This window comes from Haemaphysalis longicornis, unplaced genomic scaffold (assembly GCF_048455015.1).
Source record: "Haemaphysalis longicornis isolate Haplotype H1 unplaced genomic scaffold, Haemaphysalis longicornis Haplotype H1 scaffold_5, whole genome shotgun sequence".
In the NCBI taxonomy this organism is placed as follows: Eukaryota; Metazoa; Arthropoda; class Arachnida; order Ixodida; family Ixodidae; genus Haemaphysalis; species Haemaphysalis longicornis.
The window spans coordinates 67,894,610-67,915,833 of record NW_027526385.1 but is presented as its reverse complement, the minus strand read 5'-3'; the positions used below and the strand labels follow the sequence as shown (position 1 = coordinate 67,915,833).

Below are 21,224 nucleotides of genomic sequence, written 5' to 3'. Positions count from 1 at the left end.
ACGGACTTCGTGTTGTCTGGTCACTGCTGGCCGTCCAGTACAGCAAACTGGCTATCTGTGATCGCGTTCCAGGTTCGAAGACATCGCCGACGTCAGCGCTGCGAGGCCACGCACGCTCCAGCTGCTGCTCAGGCACGGAGGCTGGATGACCATCTACTCGCCAAAGGTAAAGGCTACAGCACCGGCGGGAGTAGCTCCGTAGACTGGCCTTGAAACGAACGCGAAGGAACCACGAAATTGTGTTAACTTTATCGGAAATCTGTCTTCAACGGGTATGCTCTTGCACTGCGTACGTCTGTTGCAAGAAAGAAAAAAAAGTGTTTGCTCGTCTAAACCGGGAATTCTGTTTAATCGAGCTCGTCTGAACAGCAGTCTTCTGACGTAACAAAAATCGTTTTGACTACTTTGGGTCAACTGTGTTATTATGCTCGAACGTGTGCAGGTTTGTAGTTCAGTATATATTTCGCGTAACGGCATTTTAACCCGTCGCGTTGTTGTTGTAAAATTTATTATGAATAGGACGGCACTAGGCCTGTTGCGGTAGTAGGGGGAAAAGGGAAGGGGATTACGTGCGTCGCACTATGGAGGCTTCGCACGCAAATGTCCACAATGAGAGTAGAATTCTCTTGTGGTCGCGTGTTGGCCGGATCCAGTCCCCGTATGTAGATAAGGATGACGGGCGATGTTTGTCCCGTGCGTCCTTCAGTCCTTCACAGTCCCACACCAGGTGACGCATGTTGGCCGGCTGGGCGGCCAAGCACACACTACACTGGGGCGGCGCGAAAGGTAGCGGGTTCGGCTGCTTGGAGTACTTCTGTGCGTGGTTCCACCTTGCAACCACGTCCTCCGTGACGGCAAAGCCACTTCGTGCTTTCACCACAAACACTTGGGCGCCCCGGGGAAGACCCTTAGGTAGGGGAGCCTCAAGGGGTGGTACGTGGGTCAGGTGCTCTTGGGACCTTTGAAGCTTGTTCCTTCTTCGCTTCTCTTCAGGGCTATGACTCAGGGCTTTGAGAGGAGTGAGCTCAAGCTGCGAGTGGTGGGAAGAGCGAGCCTCACTGGCCAGCTTGTGCGAAGTCTCATTGCCCGTCTTGCCAGAGTGTCCGGGTACCAAGTAAGGCTAAAAATCCGGTGTCATTGATGGCGTTGACCGTGCGCGACTGATTGACTGGCTGAACAAACCTTATTGAGGAATAGAATAAGAAAAGGAGGGAATGGGGTAGGGGATAGAGTGGAATGGAATTGGGTGCAACCCTGGGTCCAGGGCCCCAGTGGCTAGTGCGCCTGTATTCGCTCTCTCCAGCAGGCTGAGTTGGTCCTGTAGAGATGTGCTTGAGAAGAAAAATCCCGTAGCGGCACCTTACGGCGACCACTAAAAACCCCCGGGACCGTAAGGAGCTCCCACCCCATTAAGGAGGAAAAGAGTTAAGAGATGGCGCCACTCGAGAAGCATGAAGTCTTTTCATAAAAAGTAAAATCAAAGTCAGCCCAGACATCGCACGTGTCCCCGCCATGTCACAACAAGCGGTGGGATTTATTGGCCTCCGAATACTGGCAGGCCTGCTAAAAGCTACCTCTAACCAAACAACCACTGACATGAGGCTACAGACAGACAGACAGACAATGAACTTTATTGAATGTCCTGAGGAGCACTGCTGCCGTTCAGGGCGGCAGCGCTGCGGGCCGCTCCCACGTGGGGACGGGGAGGCCGAGCCTCACCGCCGCGTCGTGGGCCCTCTGGACGGCCCTTAGCTGGTGCATTAGATCAGGGCTCTCCAAGTCGGAGCGCCATTCTTCCTCGGTTATGCGTTGAGGGCCCCGAAGTGAGGGACACCGCCAGAGCATATGATCTAAATTGCTACGTTCGCCACAATCCGGGCAGTCCGGTTCAAAAGTGTCCGTGTAGAAGCTGAGAGTGGATAGACTAGGATAAGACCTGGTCTGCAACATCCTGAGTGTGGCTGCCTGCGGCCTGGAGAGTTTCTCGTGCGGAAGAGGAAACGTTCACCTGCCAAGCTTATAGTGCTGAATAATCTCGTTGAACGTGAATAAAGTGTCTCTGAAGACCTCCCAACCAATCCCCGAGGAATCGCCTCCGTCCGACCCGGCGCGGTGTGTTATCTCGCGCGCGCGGGTGTGGGCGACCTCATTGATAATGAACTTTATTGAATGTCCTGAGGAGCACTGCTGCCGTTCAGGGCGGCAGCACTGCGGGCCGCTCCCACGTGGGGACGGGGAGGCCGAGCCTCACCGCCGCGTCGTGATCCCTCTGGACGGCCCTTAGCTGGTGCATTAGATCAGGGCTCTCCAAGTGTGCTGGGCCGACTGCAGCTGCTCGGGAAAGGGAAACAGGGAGGGAGTGACGTTAACGGGGGTGGGCTTGCGAAGGCTGGCTGCGTGACGTCATACTGCACCCCAACTTTTTTCTTCCTGCATGATCGTTGGGGCAGCGCCTTACGATCACGGGGGTTTCAGCAGGAGCAGAAAGTTTTCACCGCTCGCGGGCGCCGCTAAGGCGTACGAATTCGACAACGCTAGGGTTCAATACGCCGTAGCGTGCGCTCGTTCTTGACACACGTGTTGTGGATACGCTGCTGTGTATCTGTTCCGGACGCACTATACAGTCTTGCTCGTCGCCAAGTACAATAACGCTATCCCGTTTCACGCGTTAAGGCGAGGGTTAAGCAACCCCCAATATTATTTTTTCTCTACTAACAGCGCGCAAAAGGCGAGCAGGAATAAAATTACGACGTATAGGATTTGATCAAAGTTTTTAAGACTCGTTATGACATAAATGTCGAACTCGAGGCAATGCCCGGAATGTGCCCAAGTGTTCCGGTGACGCTGTTAGGGGAAGGATCGGCTGTGCGCATCTGTGTATAGCGTGCTGACCGCTTTTGTGGCACGGCAAGGGTCTTGTTTTAGTATCTATTATTATAACTGTCCAAAAAGTTTTATCCGATCACGGCAGCTTTACCCGCTCGGGGAACTTACTTCCGGTGGTTATGGCTTTCTCGGAGTCAACTGAACCAGGAAAAAGTTCCGGACTCCAGCGCGATTCCCTTCGGGTTCCCTCCTGACGCCCATCTCATTCCAGGCGGGCCACATCCAGGCGTTGGTACGTCGCTTCGTTCTCGAAGGGACCCAGGTGAGTGAAACGACCTTCTTCGAGTATTGTATATTCTCGGACCTTAAGGACTGACCGTCTCCCCGTGATGGGAAAGGAACACGGAAGTGCTGTTGGCGCAGTTATGCAGTACTAACGTGCAGAGGGCAAGATAGCGATCTAGCTAGTGTCACTAGATGAGATACAGAGTACCGTCACTGAAGCACGGAAGTGAGCAACGGCGGCCATTTTGTCGTTTATCAGTGTTGCCAGATTGCCGCTTCCGCGGCCTCACTGCTAACTATGACGAGGTCATTTATAAACAACATTGCCGAAGACCCAGCAACGCGGCGTCTTCGGGCGCACTTCTGTAGCTGAAACGCTGCTAAGCGCGTTATCTTTGATTCGCGTTCGGAACGACGCCAGTCGCGCGCAGCCGCAGAGAAGGGAGGACGCTGAGGCTACCACGGTTGACCGACAGAAAATGCATAAACAACAAAATGGCGGTGCCCATGAACCGTCGCAGTGTAAACAAATGCCACGTGGTGCGAACTGACCAGTGATCACGGTGGCGGGAAGGAGAACAATAGGGGAAAAAAGTGCCGATACTCTGTAACCTTATCTAGTGACATAGATCTAGCAGCATTCTCCGGACTGCGTGGGTGACGTCTGCTGATAGAGCCTGTTATGATACCGGTCTAATGTGAGCGCGCGTGGCCCCATCAACGCGATTGCTGCATTCTGGTGACGTCTACTTATAGCGCCTGTTTTGAGTCCGGTGGCATGTGCGCATGCGCGGCTCATCGACGCCCGCGATTGCCCTCTCTTTTCTGGCTTCGCCCTTCAGCTTCGCTTACTGCTTTCGCCGCGCACGCCGAACGCGCTGTACTGAGTGCCGCACTGCCACGTACTTACCGGTCTTGGCACGGTATTCGGTACCGTAGTGAAGTCAGCGCAACCGCAGCGCCTCCTAACAATCGTACAGTGCCCGCATACAGGGTCAAGACATACCCGTGACGACCTGCTCGGATGCCTGGCTTACTAGAAACCTGCGTGTGGGTTTGTCACATAGCTTGCACGTGACGTCACCGCCGCCCTTTCTTGTGCCCTGCTCGCACATTCCCTAGCGCTGCTCGAGATAAGAGCACAAGATAAGTTCACTGCGTTTCGCCTTTTACGCGGTTCACCAACATGGCAGCTATCGTGACGTCAGTATAAGCTATGTATGCTAAGCCACTTGTTACGTTAAGTTTCTCCCATGTCACTCTATTAGCAGCATCAGAGGCATCCCGTCAGCCCCCGCGAAACCCGTTATCGTTGCCTTGCCAGCTCTGTACGGGCTTCCCAAGGTGCTGCTGTCACCGCGACGGGGCCTTTTGTAACAACGTTATTCCAGCTATACGGGCATTGACGCGAGAAGGGAGGGGGATGATGCAGACCGTTTCGTAAGTGTTACGCCAACCAATATAAAGACGGAGAGAGGGAGAGAGAGAGAGGCCACGTGACTGAGTGGCCATCGCAATGCACACGTGTCGTCATCGCTACTACACGGGCCGCGCGTCCTGCCGTGCCCCTCCCCCTCCCCCCTCCTTTAGGAAGTGCCCGAGTACGTGCAAGCGGTGGCCGACTACGTGACCACCGAGTCGACGCTTCTGAGCTTCCGCGAGGGCGAGCTCATTCGCATCATCCGACAGCGCTGCATGGGACTCGACAAAGGTGAGGAGCACGCCACGCAGGTGATTACTGCCCCCGTGCATCTTGTCCTGCTTCTTTTATTATCGTTTCCGTCTCGATCACTGTTGTCTTCGGTTTCGCGCCGCGAAGTGTGGACGGTGGAACTACGAGGATAGCCTAAATTGGTTGAACAGCGACGATTGCAGCATGCCCGGGCCGTGCGTGATACATGTTCGCTTTGGACGTTGATTGTTTAAGTGATTCGGTTTATAGACGTTGAAGATCCCCGGGTGGGTGAAATTAATCCGGAGCGCACCTCACAGCCCAAGTACATAGCTTCGGCGCGTAAAAACCTGCGAGATTCGATTTCGTTTCTAGAGTTGGACTAGCGCTTTGTGGGTTAAATTGGAGGGCTTGTGAATAGGCGGACTCTGGGCTAGTTTTTTTTTTTTTTTTTTTAATGCGATCGAGTGACCTATGGCATAACAGGGAGGTTTAAAGGTACAACATTGCACCAGTTGCACGCAGAAAGCCAAGAAGAGACCGGTACTGGGGTCCCCATATCCAACGCTTAAGATCGGGGGGTCTCCCGGGATGGAGGACTCGGGGCTAGTTGGTTCGTAGTATCCGGGTGACATAGAATTTTAACAGCCAGCGCTGTGCGATGACAATCCTGTTTGTCCCGTGTATAAATAAGACTTGAACCTTGTTAATGACCATACGTAAATTTTTAGAAGCGGTAATTGTGCGCTGCCCTGACTAGCCGAGTGCGAGGCGACGGCAAGAAGAAAATGATAACTTGGACAAGAAAGACCCCGCGGGACGAAGCGCTGCTATTAGGAACTGAAAAATCCAGGGCCATCTCCATTAATTCGAAACCTAGCGAGGGGCGACGCATGCAGTGATTTTTTTTTTGCCAACGGAGATGAAACCATTGGGGGTAGAGGTATACAGCTTTGCTGTAAAAGTCTCTTGTCTTTGAAGCACGAATCGTTCTAGCGCGAGGCGTAAACGAGTGTCCCGGTGTTTTTTTAGTACGCGTTACGTTCTAGCGCGAGGCATTGGAAAACGAGTGTACCGGTGTTTTAGTACCGTAGCTACATAAGACGACGATTATTACGACGACAGGAGACGCCAGCAGCCCCAGACCCTAAGGGGCTTGGCCCCTTAAAAAAACAAAGCTATCTGGATGATTTGTGGTTGCTAACTGTCAAGAAATGGCGATATTTTTATTGGTTGGCGAATGGCGTGAGAGATAAAAGCATGTAAAAAGTAGCGAAGATTTTGAAAGCAGGAGTAATGCATGTCGCAGCAAACGCGGCATTTCGAAGTTGCAGAGTTTCATAAGAGCTCGAAAGACGCTCGGATTATGACGTTGCTGCATCATCTTGCGCGTGCCGTCACGGAAAATTTCCGGCTGTATACGATCGCCAGTCATGGCAGTAGTGCAAGATGACTTTTAGCTGGGGCCTTCGGGCAAGCCTGACTGCACGGCGCGGCTTATCTTTTTCCCACGCCGATGAGATAAACCAGATGTGCTCACGGAGGCTATTTTATCACCCGAGCTGCTCACGCCGTTGTTCCGTTTGTGACAGTATATCAGAGCCATTGGAATAGATACCAGAAAATAATTAAAAAAAAAAACTTGATAATTTTGCTGACTGGAGAGCCCTAATCTCAATTTGGTTTCCTTTCAAAGTAGCCCATACAGCAGCCTCAGCCCGACAAATAAAAATACTTTTTTTCACACTCTCTCTTTCGACTTAAGAGGACGTGAGCTGCGCGCTGCTGTCTTAGGTTCACTCAAATTGTCCCCAATATTCGCGCAAGTGCTCACAAATTGAACCCGTTGCAAAAAAAAAAAGAAAAAAAAATTAGTAGTGGCTTAGTTTCCTATGCCAGGATATACGTAGCGTGAGCTAAGGTTCAGCAATCTAATCCAATCCAGTCCTGTCCAGTCACTCCTCCTCGCGTATGCTCAGCACGGCTTTTCACGAGCCACGCGAAACGGCTATTAAGCGGCTCCGGTGCAGCGCCAGGCTTGGCTACTGCGCAATTGAGGCACACACCTGCAGCACGCACCGGCGCCAGCGCGTCTGCCGCGGCTATGACGCAACACAATCCACTTTAATCCAAGCCAATCCGATCCAATGTCCCTCGCGCTTGCGCAGTACGAATTCACGGCACACGCGAAACTGATCCACCTCGGCCAGTGTAGCTTACGCTACAAAAAACTCTGATGGCACACAGTGGATATAACAACCTCAGATCACCTAATGAAAAGGGATTCAACAAAACTACAAACAGAGGCGAAATAGCATTTTTCAACACCCTGAATCGAGGAAGAAGCACTTATCCACCATCATCGCTTGTTTTTCAAGAAATTCGTCTGCTGTCATTCACAACTGACATGCGATCATGCGAGCGCGCTGATGTGCTTGATCAAGGACGCGGTTTCGATTACCGGCCGTACCGGCTGCTTTTCTGATGGAGGCGAACAGCGAAAACGCGCGTGTGTTCGAGATTTCGGCGCACGTTACAGGTGGTCAAAATTAATCCAGAGCCTTCCACGGTGGCGCGCCTTATCGCCTGTGTAGCGTTGGCGCCACGTTCCAAGATCAGCTTGCATGTCCAAATCGGCCGCCATTTTCTTATAGGCGAAAATCGTTCTTATTTATTTTCAGAATAAACAGTTAAGTACCGTCGTTGGTTTCAGCGTCAAACAAAATAGACCACAAAAGGCGACCTTCGTGTGAAGTTTGAGCGCCAACTAAGGAGCGGTTCATTCAGAAAAAAAAAAAATGAAATTGTTTCAATTATCGCCGTAACACCCTGTAATATCACTATGAAACTGTGGTGGGTAGAACACAAACCGGATGAGTGCTTTGCAAGATGGAAGCCGCAAAGGCGACTGATATTCTTGCTTTACTTGAAAGGGCGCCCCTTCGGTAACTCACTCGATCAGCTCCATTCGGGCACCGAAGACATTTTTAACCTCAGTGACGTCATTGGTAACAAATAATGCAGTTACGCAATCAACTTCCAGTGGGGACTTAAAGACTTAGAAAACTGCGTACACTGCAAAATGATTGGCATCCTTAAGGGTCTAAATCACAGTCTAAAACACACTTAAGGGTGTTTGTCGTTCATAAAACCCTTACACCGTAGCAAAAACAAAAGAATACACCCTTTTAAAGGGTGTTTTACAGTAAATTACGCCATTTGAAAGAGTGTTTTCTGTTTGTTTTTGATAGGGTGTGAGGGTGCTAGTTATAGACAAAAAGGGTGTAAATCATTTTACAGTGTATTTTCGAATTATATTTATCGGCTAGCCTCCTACCTTCCTGAAATGTACAGAAATAAGACTGACTGATGCAAGGACGGACGGGCGGATCGACTGGACCACCTGCGTTTTGCATGTAACAATAAAATACTTCTAGCTAACTTTCCCAAAGTGCCGACCACTCATTTCCCAAACAGTAGCAACGGAATCTTCCGGAAGGCGCGTGGAATCTGTCTTCATGGAGTACCTCGCAGGCTTCTTGAGCCACCAGAAAGCGGAACGTTTAGTGTTTTCATAAAAACCTCGTTTGGTGAATTTTAAAATCTGCTATTTAATCGTTGTAGCTTTCATTTGGCGACGTAGCGTAAATGTTGTGCAGTGTCTCCTTATCGTTGTGCCGTCTAAAATTCCCTAAGTACGTCGACAAAATTTGAGGCGTTCAGTTTATATATATACCCGCCGCGCTGGCTCAGTGGCTAAGGCGTTCGCTGCTGAGCACGAGGCTGCGGGTTCGATTCCCGGCCGCGGAGGCCGCTTTTCTGATGGAGGCGAACAGCAAAAGCACCCGTGCGTGCAAGATTTCGGCGCACGTTAAAGATCCCCAGGTGGTCAAAATTAATCCGGAGTCCTCCACTACGGCGCGCCTCATTGCCTGCGTTGCGTCGGCGTGTTAAACCCTACGATCAATCAGTTTATATATATATATATATATATATATATATATATATATATATATATATATATATATATATATATATATATATATATATATATATATATATATGTGACAGAAATAAGGGTTGGCAGTCAAGAAAACCTCGGAAAGCAAAGGGGAGGATGTGGTAGGTAATTGAAACAGATAAAGAATTTGGAAAGAAAGTGGAGAAAAAATGCCCGCCAGGTGGGATCCGAACCCACGACCTCCAGAATACCGGTCTGGTGCGATAACCACTACACTACCGGCGGGGCGATTTTCCCCTCCACTTTCTGGGGTATTTATGTTCAGGTAATTTTGTTTCCTGGGCTTGGGGGTGGTAGCCAGCGCCACTCGGACTACTAGGGGTGAAGGGGACCTTCTTTCTAACCCCCGGGCCTTTCTTTCTTTCTTTCCAAATTCTTTATCTGTTTCAATCACCTACCACATCCTCCCTTTGCTTTCCGAGGTTTTCTTGACTGCCAACCCTTATTTCTGTCTTATTTTCAACGAGCCCCTCATTTCCTATTCTGATTCGCTACATGCATAGCGAGGGCCTCTGTTCTGGCAGTCTTGGTGCCATAGGAAGCCTAAGAGGGTTCAACGCTGGTCGACCACTCTTGACATGTCATAGACACTCGAGTCACGGCCCAGGGGTTGAAAAGAAGGTCCCCTTCACCCCGAGAAGTCGGAGTGGCGCTGGCTACCACCCCCAAGCACAGGAAAAAATTACATCGACATAAATACCCCAGAAAGTGGAGGGGAAAAATAGCCCCGCCGGTAGCGTAGTGGTTATCGCACCAGACCGGTATTCTGGAGGTCGTGGGTTCGGATCCCACCTGGCGGGCATTTTTTCTTCACTTTCTTTCTTTCCAAATTCTGTTTCAATGACCTACCATATCCTCCCCTTTGCTTTCCGAGGTTTTCTTGACTGGCAAACTTTATTTGTCTTATTTTCAACGAGCCCTTCATTTCCCATTCTGATTCGCTATATATATATATATATATATCCGGGTATGTGTGCGGGTGAAGTAGGCGGCGTTGTTGAAGTTTTATATAACTCGCTCTTTTTAAGTGCCACCTTTCATTGGTTGGGCGAGCTTTTAATTTTGATGGTTTTGTGAAAAGTAACGGCTTCTTTGTTTAGATTCATACAAACAACAATTAGTGCCCCATGGTTTTATTCTTATTGTATATCCTCTGGTTTTATTTTAATGTCGGGCGGCTTCATTCTAGTAAATGCCTTTCGTTGCGAGTAATTTCTGTTTCCATTCAAGATTCTCGCTCCCCAGTGCATGATGTTTACATTCTCCATCGAGAGAACCTTTTTTTTTTACATCTCCTTGTCGTTCCTGGAAAGCTGATGACTTGCTTGTCTCCGTTTTGCCCACTATTTAATTACAGTATCATCCCCCCTGCATGTTCCTTTTTGTCATTTCTTCGGAAATCACCTTACATGTTGCGCAGCCTCCCTTGAATAGCATTATGACGTCAATAATGCACTGATACAGCTAGCTTTCGTGGAACCGGAAATTGCTACCACCCCGTTAGGATAATGCAAAAACACACCAAAGCCGCGGCGGCTCAGTGACTGAAGCGTTGTGCTGCTGAGCCTAATGGCGCGGGTTCGATACCGTCCGCGGCGGCCGCTTCTCTGATGGAGGCTGAAATCGGCAACGTCCGGCTGTCGAGATTTCGTCGCACATTTAAAGGCCACCGTGGGGTCGAAATTAATCTGGAGCCCTTCACAGTGATTCTCAACAAGCCCTCCGCAACTTCGAAAGAGGACGCATCAACCCCCAAGCCGCCCGAATTATAGAGCGAACAGCAATCTCGCCAGGCCTACGCAAAGAATTAAGATGGATCCCCGCCCATGCGGGAGATTGTTCACCGTATGCACCGAACCACAATGAGACGGCCCACAGGGAAGCGCGCGCTCTCACCCACCGCGCCCCCACCGCAAGTGCCCGTCCGGAGTGGGAATGGTGAACGGCGACTGAAGACTCACCGAGTGGATACGGAGAAATCCTCAAGAACATGAGGGCTGCTCGCCAGCTATTCCCCTCACCCCACAAATCTCTAAGCAGGGAAGAAGCAGTACACCTACGACGCCTCCAAACCGTGCGTCGGTGCTCACACCGGCGCTCCTCCATCACATGTACCCCGACGATTATCCCAGCGCACAGTGCGACATCTGCAAACAAGGTACGGCCAATCGCTGGCACATCCTATGGGACTGTGCAGCCATACAAGACGGCGTCAGCTTCACAGAATACTCCGCAGATCTCCAAATCGCCATCGCCTCAACCAACAAGTCGGATCAAGAGTGGGTCATCCAGCAGGTTCTCAAGGCGCTCGAAAGGCACGGACTCCTCAAAGGGGTCCCTGTCGAGAAGGGCTGCCCAAGAGGATGCAACGCACGGCCACGTTGAGGTCGGCCCGTCAACCGGGCTTTACCTACTGCAGGATTTACTCAATAAAGTCCTTTCCATCCATCCACAGCGGCGCGCCTACTATCGTGTAGCTTCGGCGCGTTAAACCCCGACAATCTTATGTCTCAAAACACATTTAATTCGGGTAAATACAGCATTCTAGCAAGCTCAGGGATGAACGACATTTTGGCGAACCACTATTCGTACACTTACCCGAAATCGTGAGGTCTGCCCTCGTGTCTGCGTCTATGTCCAGTAAGAACAGCGATGAATTCGTTCGCTGAGAAGAACTTCTTGCTGGACTAGTTGGTGAATAGTTGCCATGATTTGAAGCGCAACAAAAAGCACGGACGAAGAAACAGAGTAGACGAGATAGCGCCTGCTTTGTTCGTCTACTCCGTTTCTTCGTCCGTGTTTTTTGTTGCGCTTCAAATTATGATTGATTGTAGCGTTTAACGCGCCGACGCAACACAGGCGACGAGGTGCGCCGCAGTGGAGGGCTACGGATTAATTTTGACCACCTGGGGATCTTTAACGTGCGCCGAAACCTCGTACACACAGGCGTTTTAGCTTTTCGCCTCCATCAGAAAAGCGGCCGCCGCGGCCGGGAATCGAACCCGCGTCCTCGTGCTCGGCAGCGCAATGCCTTAGCCACTGAGCCACCGCGGCGGGTCGCTTCAAATTATGGAATTCGTTCGCTGTCGCAACTCCCTTATAAATTTTTCAATAGAGCGCATAGCCATATTGCTCGGCGGAATTCAAACAGCTGGGAACACTTTTTTTTTTTTCTTCCCCGTAACGTGCCCACACTCGTTACGAACAAGCATTATGTCTGAGTCAGGCGCCATCTGTGGGGTGCGCCTTGACTCACAGGCGTCGCCGTCGGCGTTCGGCTTGACCTGCGCGCCGAGTAGGCGACGCCCGAGCGCGGGCGGACCGTGCCCGCGCGGTTCAGGGCCCAGGCACAATGCGCACGTCACGGCCGCTTCGTCACCGGGGCACCGGAGGATGGCCCAGTGACGTCGCCTCGAAGCTGCGGGGGGCTCGTTCTTGCGATTTCGTCGAGTGCGCGCGGAGCTGTCCCGTTCGCGAGTGTGTGTGTGTGTGGTGGTGGATATGGAGGGATAGCGCCGTCGTCGACTACGACCCACCATGCTGTGTGCTGCCGGCCAGTCACCGTCCCCGGATCGACCCCGGCCGCACGCGGCCCAAGCTCTGGCCGAAGTCGTTAGAAACGCGGCGGTGCAGACCAGGAAAGCCCTGGGCCAGCTCACGCTCGCCGTGCGAGGTACTGCTGCGTGTACTTTCTATGACGTCATGTGTTAGACTACGTATAGCTGGCGTCTTGGTGTCATTTCTCTTTTTTTTTTTTTTTCGGAGCATTTTTTGGGAGATGGAGGGGGGGAAGGGGGGGCGGGGGCAGGGACAATTTTTGCGGAGCATTTTCCGGGACATATTTCCAGGACTTTTTTTTTTCGGACATTTTTTTTTCCTGTACCTTTTTTTGCTAGGACATTTTTTTTTTCCGGCACACTCTTTTTCGGAACATTTTTTTCTTACGAGTTTTCTTTCCGAGCATTTTTTTCCGGCGCAAGTTTTTTGCGGGACGTTCTTTCTGGAGTCTTTTTTTTTTTTAACACTGTATGACGTCACGAATGCGCGTGGCGTCAAAACCCCTTTTCTGGCACCTGTAAGATTTGTGGCGCTGTTCGATATAGGTATCACAGATAAGAGCCCAGCTCAGTGCTCTGATTTTCGTTCTATCAAAATGGTGGTACACGCTGACTTGGGCGTACACACGCTACTATAGTGACCCAGTTGTGTCGCTCTCTCACGCAGGTTTCGGCTAAGGCGGATTCCCGTTAAGACGAACTCCGTTAAGACGAACAAAATTTCTCCTCTCTTGTAACTTCCACAATGCAAAAAAAAATGCATCCACTTAAGACGAATTTCTGATAGTACGACCAAATTTTTACTGTCCCTTCAAGTTCGTCTTTGCAGGAGTCTACTGCATTTGGTTTCGAATTGTTTTCTCCGCCCGCGTACAAGAGAGGGACCACCTGTGTACTTGTGCTTGCCAGTCATTGAGTGCGTTAATATGAAAGCGTTACTTCACGCATTACCGCACTTTTCGACATCATCTGCCAGTGCCTTTTCGATATATACTTTCGACGGTAGTTTTTAGCTGTTCCGCACGCACCTCGCCTTTGCTAGCTACCGCTAGCAAAACCTTGTTTGCGCATATTCTCCGTCCCGTTTTCTTGAACCGCTGAGTATTCTCAAGTCATGGAGCAAGAAAAAAAAAAGGGAGAGGGGGGGAGAGCCTTTGAATAAATTCAGAACAGCAGGACGCTTCGGTATGGGCACGACCACTCTCCTCTTAGAGACCCTGATGTCATTTCAGGGCGCTTGTCACGTTTATTATTCAGCTTGCGTGTGTAACGGATTGCGCGCGTTTTGCGGGCGTCAAGGAAGTTTTGCCAATCAAATTTACACTTTATAATGTTTGTCCCGTTCGAAATCATGTATTGTTTTTCGCAATGTAACGAAGTAATTTTTACCACACTTTCGATTTTTTTGCGCCCATGACCAGCCCCGACGTATAACAGGCAACCAAACGCCGCGTGTTTAGTGAGTTCAAAGGTCGGTGACAGTTCAAAAAGTGTTGCCGCATCTTACCCGCAGAATTACCACTTCATGTAACCTCTGAGTCTTCTTGAAAAGATAGTCTTGCGCATATACGTCGCGTTTAGTCGGTCAATGGTGGTGCAGTCTTCGTAAAAGGTTTCTAGGCCATGCCGGGAGCTAAAAGACCACAAAGAGTTAAAAAAACAAAACAAGTTTACTTCTCGAGTGACACTGAAAAGCTGCCAGGAGCTCGCAAACGCACTTTCTTACCTAACCATAAACTAATTTTGTCACCCTTAGACGTTGAACTTGGTAACACTTGAAGGTTGAGGTGCCCTAGAAAATTTTTGTAGACTACATCTGGGTCATCAAGTTGTCTTTCTTTTCGCGGATGCTGGAAGGCGTATCAGCGCCCTCTTTTAATCAGAAAAAAAAGTGTAACCAAAAGCCATATTAATCAATAGGGAAGCACGGCTGTCGAGCTGATTACTCGTAGATAACTGCTATGGGTTAAGAAGCTCCCCTATCGCTTGAGCATATCTGACCGCTGCTATCACGATCCTCTTCGACGATCTTACTTTCGCATCTGACCTTGATCGGCCAGTGCGCTCGCGGTAAAGATAGGACAGCGCCGCGGCCCAGGCTGCACAGCAAAACTTCCTCGCCTTTCTAAAAGCTTATCACTAGTAAACTGGCTGCGATAAAGGCAGAGAACGCCATAACGGCTATGGCGACGCGTTCATTCCACATTGCACATTATGGCAGAAATCGGGTATTGCCCGCATTGCAATCTTACTCTTACGATTTATCGTTTATTTGGGCGTTTTATAATGGCCGGGAAAATGAAAATACGAGCCCGGGAAGACCATCATTTCATTGACGTTGCTCTGAACTACACCACCTTTCCATTTTTTTCCTTCATTTATTTGTGTCATCAACACTAGCAGTCAATGGCGTAGATTGACGTTGCTCAGAACTAGTGTCACTAGATAAAGTTAGAGTATAGGCACTCTTTCCTCGTCTTGTTTCGTGCCGCCGCCATGATCATTGGTCAGTTCGCATCACGTGACATTTGTTGACACTGCGACGGTTCATGGGCGCCGCCATTTTGTTGCTTGTGCATTTTCAGTCGGTAAACTGTGGTAGACTTAGGGTGCGTTCCAATTTACCGTTTAGACAGCTTCGTTGCCGTCTTCGCAGACAGTGCGCCATGTAAAGCCCCGTTCCAATTCGAACGAAGCAGTCAACGAAGACTGCTTCAAGGAGACAGCATCGAAGTCAGCAACGATGCAGGCTACCTTCCTGTCTAAACTAATAAGTGACGCCAGCGCCACCTTTTTGCGTATTAATGTTAAAACAAAAGAACTTGTTCCTTCATTTAAATATTTAGTATAAGTTACTAGTGATGAAGATGACTTTGTTTAATTTTTTAATTACGTAACATTTGTAATAACAACGGTAATAATAGTTACGAGACCTGCGGCTTGCGCAACTCAACATGTCTGCTATGACGCTGTCGTCTGCGCTGGTGTTGCGCTTGCGACCGCGGCGCCGTTCCAATTTTATTCCTTTAGACGTCTAGTTAGACTGCTTTGTAGGCTGTCTACGAAGCTGTCCGCGAATTGGAACGCAGCCTTAGTTTGTCTTCCCTGCTTTGCGGCTGAATTCGACTGACGTCGTTCCGAACGCGAAAGAAAGATAACGCGTGTAGCAGCATTTCAGGAGCATAGCTGTGTCCGAAGATGGCGTTTTGCTGCATCTTCGGCAGTGTTGTTAGCAAACGACCCCGTCGAAGTTAGAGGTGAGGCCAGAGATGCGGCGATCTCGCAACGCTGATAAACGCCGAAATGGCCGCCGTTGTTGACTTGCGTACCCCAGTGGTGGGTACTCTGATACCTTGACTAGGGACTCTACTCTGAACAACACCGCCTCCCCCCCCCCCCCCTTTTAATTGTCCCTTCATTTTTGCTTTTCATGAACACTGGCAATCAATGGCGTAGCCAGAAATATTTTTCGTGGGTGTTATATGCCACTGGCAAGAAAATAGAAAAAAAGAAAGCCTGCGCCCCCTAATAATATCCCAGTCATATATAAAAGCTGAAAATTCCGGGGGTGTTGTGACACCGAACCCCACCCCCCTTCCACCCCCACCCCGTAAGCCCCTGCTGACATAGAGAACGGGTGATTGCGGCAAATGTTTGTTTCTTTCTGTCTGTCCCTAAACCACAGAAAATGGGAGTGCAGTGGTTCCCGGAACCGGGTAAAAGTAGGAGAGAAGCAAGCGAGATAAATGAACAGGGAAAGGTGTGGGGGTTCATTGTACACTCCATTCCAGTCACCCAGCGATTTGTACACCCCCCAACACCTCCCAAATGAATTTCGACCCCCCCCCCCCCCCACCCAAATATTCCGCAACCACGAGCACCCCTCCTAGGGATGTATACCCCCCCCCCCCCGCCACACACACACACGATTTCGACACTGTCCCAAAATCGAAATCCTGGAAAAATCCCTGCAATCGCCCCCCCCCCCCCCCGGTATGATGTCACACTGCACCAATAACGTCCTCTGCGAATTGCTGTCTGTTTCGCCAAAAATGATTTCAACTTTGTGCTACCTGTGGGAGTGTACGCATCTTTTGACGCTCGCATGAGTTCTTGGCGGAAAGTGAGGCCAGGCAGGCGCTGGGAAACGTCGTTTCTGGCTTACGTGCGTTTTTCGGTTATGCGCGAGCACGCGTTCTCGTCGTTATGCCGTGAAGCGCTCGACTAATTCCGTCTTCGTTGAAAGGGTTCGTTGGGTCCTGTCAGCACAACAGCGGTGGGTTTTTGCTGGCTACCGTCAAAAACGAAACCTCGCTTGTTGTTTCGATCGAGTTCAAAAGAAGCTGTTTGTGTCAATCGGTTTCTGGACAGCGTAGAAAGATAAAAAAAGAATCTCGGGCCATCTTTACTAACATGAAGCCTGGGGAGGGGCGAAGCATGCAGTGTACAAGTGTATTCTTGGCGCCTTGGCGTTTTTGCCAACGGAGATGAAACCGTTGGGGAGTAACAGCTTCGCTGTAAAAGTCTGGCGTCTTTGAAGCACGAAGCGCGTTCTAGCGCGAGGTGTAAACGAGGGTCCCGGTGTTTTTTTTAGTACGCGTTACGTTCTAGCGCGAAGCGTAAAAGAGTTTCCTGGTGTTTTAGTACCAGGACTACATGGGACGACGATTACGACGACGACGATGACGCCGACAGGAGACGCCAGCAGCCCCAGCCCCTAATATGGTCTTTCAGCCGACTCGTTTGTCCGATCTACCGTCTAACCATACGGCGACGATTCAAAAACTGGATGGCGCAGTTTTACCAGTTCGTGCGGGAGCGATCTTGCATATCGTAATTTCCACCAGAATGCAAATACTGTCAGCCAGGTACACTCATCAGACATATTGTCGTAGTGTGTGGGAAAAATTCCCACCTAGCACGCCTTCCTTTGACCCCCCCAACCTCCACGAGCAGTGAGAGACTGCTCTCCAGCCCCTGCCTCTCCGGTCAGCCCCTGCTCACGGGGAGAACGGTCAGTGCTAAAACGACTCATGGATTCCTGGGAAGAAAGAACCGTTCCTACGAGAACGTCCTGAATGCCCTCAATAGACTTTTTTTTTAGATGCGACGCTCAGAGCACCTGTTGTCGGCGGCCCTGTCCTTCCTGCGTGCGTCCGTTGTTGTCCGCAGCCTTTCCACTCGTCCCCTCTCCTCTCCGGGGTTCCCGCGAGGGGAGGTGGGCGTACTTTTTTTTTCACAGCCGAGCTGTTCAAGCTTGATCTTGGTCCGGTGGCATTAGCAAAAAATGGAAAGAAAACCCTGCGCCGCCTGTAAAGGGTGCACCACTGCAGATAGGGTATTATAACGGTGAAGCCGGCTTTTGCGCCTGCTCGAGTGTGAGCACAAAAGGCATATGCGTATGCGCGCCCCCTTCTATACCATTCTAAATGTGATAGCCCTTCTTGGGCTTCTAAATCGCAAAAAAAAAAAAAAGTTGGCGCAGCTTGCACCAGTGTTGCAAGGTTGGAGAAACAGCGGCGCTGGGGGGCCAACCTAGCGTCTTCCCCCCTGGGATCCGTTGTCAATGCGGGGGACAACCTTGTAAACTCTAGCTAAACTTGGCCTCACCCCTCAACACTTAGCCTAGCCTAGAAAGAACATCGCAAAAGATAACAAAAATTAGCAAAGCCAAGCAAAACCGGAAGAAGCTAGGTCGACCACCAGCTCCGCTGTTCCTCGCTTAGTTTGTTTCCTCGCTTAGTTCCTCGCTGCAGCTCGCTTAGTTTGTTGCGTCAGACATGTCTTCCTTCCTGCACAGGCTGGTTATACGGCGTCACGGACACCGGCGACAGCGGCCTCTTCCCGTGCGAGTACGTGGCGCCACTGTCGACGGCGCGCCAGCCAGTGCACTCATCATCAGCCGGCCACGTGGTCGCCGCCAGCAGGGACATGCGGTCTCCGTCCGAGCACTCGCACAACGGGGGCACCGCCTGGGTAGAGGCCAAGGTGCGTCGGGCTCCTGCATACTACCAGGTTTATACGCGTATAGGTTGATCTCTACCCCCGCAAATGTCGTCCAAAATCAGCTGGGCCGTCTTGTAAGCTTGGTGGAAGTATATGTACGCCTGTAGCTGTGATTGTAAACGTGCACGAATTGGCTGGACAGCTCGGTTATTCTTAGGTCGTGCTGTGAACTTACCCAACTTGCTTCTCGTTACAAGTGTACTAGAAGGTAAGGTGTCGTTCGGGGGAAAAACCAATGGAGATCGCGGGTCCCTTTTGCGATGAAAAAAAAAATGTATGAGCGCCGGCGTTTCCCAGAGAACGCCTGTTGCAGTCAGCGCCACCTATAAGTTTTAAATCAAATTAAACAGTTATTTGACGGGTTTTATAAAACTTTATATCATAAAATGAATAAATAAGACTGTTTAAAGCAATAAATAAGGATTAATTTAACAAACAAAACTTGTGAAACCAACTGGTAAGTAGCGGCCGCCAGGGGCGCTGCTCACAACAGGAGTTTCACAGCAGAAATTTTCATCGGGACCCGCCTAATCGACCCCGAATGACACACCTCTCCTAGTACACTTTACTTCTCTTGCTGATTTGCCGAAATAAGGGTGAGTCTACCGGCTAGACGAGTGCGTTGAAAATGCAAAAAAAAAGGGAAACTTATGAGGACAGACAGGCCAATTAGGCAATGCGATGTCCAAAGTCAGGTATGCAATGCTCTAATTCAGACTGACGACTCATGCAATAGGAGTGTCGCTAGCAACAGCCATGGGCAACAACTATTCGCGCGATTCTGTTTGGTGAGGCTTACGACGCAGTCAGTGATTGTAAATGTTGCGACCAAAGCCGAACAAGGCCTAACCGATGTGCAATGTAGTCAACTGACATTGCACATACGGCCGTATGGAAACCTGATTGTGATAGGCCGTGTAACCGGGATTATACCTTTATAAACAATCCATAATTGGAAAAAAAGAACACAAAGAAAAGAAAAAGAGAACAAACTCTTGCCCGCAGGACTTATGCCCGGGTCCTAAGTGCAGTCTTCAATTCGCCGGGTACACGTAGTGCTGAAGAATGTTCTTCCGGATCCGGTGCCCATGTTGAAATCGAGGCTTCGACGGACACCCGTCTGTTAGGGAATGATCATTGAAGACATAATAAAGAAGACCCAGCGTGAACAAGGCTGTCGTTCAGGGGGCCAAAATCTCATTGTTTCATTTTCTCTTGTGGTCTTCGTCTTCTTTACCATGTCAACAGTGCACATGTTCACAGAGTGCTGGCCACCCTGAGAGTTAGAGAACAAACACGTCATAACTGATTGAAATATGAGGTCGACGAGCAACTGTTTCAACAATGTAGGGAAAAGTTCTGTGTAGCGTAGCATGGCGTATGCGTACACAACGGTGGACAACGTCCAACGGCAAGAACTGTGCAGGACCACGCGGACGGGGTGGAGGAGCAGGCCATCGAACCGAGCAACGGAGTCGACAGCCACATGGCCGACGGCAAACACAGCATGCTCCAGTACGCCATGTTCAACTTCCGCGAGAGTCTGGACAGGTACCTGCCGATTCACCGTACTCTTTGTTTTAAAGGGGTTGAAAACCGATTTTTGTGCAGTGAATGTCTTCTAGCTCATATGAATGCCAGCGTTTTATATTTCGGGAGGTAACCACGAGAAATTTCCAAATGAACAAGCGGAAATAATTTTAACTTGACTCTGAACTTTCTGGTATCTGAAACGTGGGGCCATGTAATGCCTAAGCGCACCGCACGTACCGTATTTTCGCGCGTATAACCTACCCCTGAATATAATCCGCACCCCCGCTTTCAGCCCGCTGGAAAAGAAAAAAAAATCCTCGTGTATTGCCCGCACATTTGATACAGGAAAGGCTCCACTAAAGCTCCTGCTCAAGTAACACATCACATACTATGTAGACAGAAAAAACGTATATTTAGCAAGTAGAGTACACTGACTGCATGGCAAAAGTTACAATTCACTCAGTGTCACTGCTCTCGCCAGAGCTCTCACTTGAGCCGCAGACCTCATTATTGTACGCAAGGTCATCTTCGGTTCCATCCGTGCTGTTTGTGATGCAGTTGTTAGAGTGCGCTCGGTCTTGTTCTTTCTTCGTCGTCCTTGTATGCTTTGCGCAATCGCAGCCATGGAAAGCTTAGTCAGTGTTACCGCGTAGGAGCTTCACGGCACGACGCGAATTGCGGTGAAGCTGCATGAAGGGAGGAGGAGGAATGCCTTTATTATCAGAGGGGGCATGAATGCCCTGTTGGGGAAGGAAAGGGACATGAAGGAAGGGAGGGAATAATCGAAAAAAGAACAATGTTCAAGGTTCAGTCACCTTAAATGGTGGATAGCATTGTAAAGTCCGTGAACATATGGTTCGCAAAAACCGTGAAGAGATAGGTGCGACGATTTTTATAGGTGTCGGAAAAAACCCCGTGTATTATCCGCACCCCCACTTTGCCACTGAAATTTTCGCATTTCTGGTGGTGGTTGTACACGCGAAAATATGGTATACAGACAGCTCCGTCGGTTTCAATGCAAAATTTAGAAACCTCGCAAACGCGTGGTAAAGACTGCGTTTTGTTATTGTTTTGGAGGAGAAGGTTTTAAGTAACTCACGCACAGTTAAAAGTAAATGTTTCCGCGCTGCGCACCGTCAAGGTTGCCAGAATTCCTTTCGGCAACATTTGTACGACCGGTATATCTGCAAATTCCGCTTGCAAATGTTGCAAGGCCCTACCAGGAAAACCGTGTCGCTTCAAGGGTCTTAAGTGATGTCCTTTCATTAGTGGTGGGGAATATATACATGCTCCACAGAAATCGGTTGGCTGTCCTTCTAACTAG

The 21,224-nt window shown here is 49.9% G+C and overlaps 1 protein-coding gene across 1 annotated transcript in view; it reads left to right on the top strand.

Moving 5' to 3' along the window:
- LOC144138379 (unconventional myosin-XV-like) overlaps positions 1 to 21,224 on the top strand; it is a 157,126-nt gene that overhangs the window by 119,269 nt on the left and 16,633 nt on the right. Inside the window, exons 36-40 of the mRNA XM_077670633.1 lie at positions 73 to 166; positions 3,098 to 3,148; positions 4,702 to 4,822; positions 18,162 to 18,349; positions 19,794 to 19,918. Coding sequence (XP_077526759.1) covers positions 73 to 166; positions 3,098 to 3,148; positions 4,702 to 4,822; positions 18,162 to 18,349; positions 19,794 to 19,918 — 579 coding nt within the window. The remainder of the gene's footprint in view (positions 1 to 72; positions 167 to 3,097; positions 3,149 to 4,701; positions 4,823 to 18,161; positions 18,350 to 19,793; positions 19,919 to 21,224) is intronic.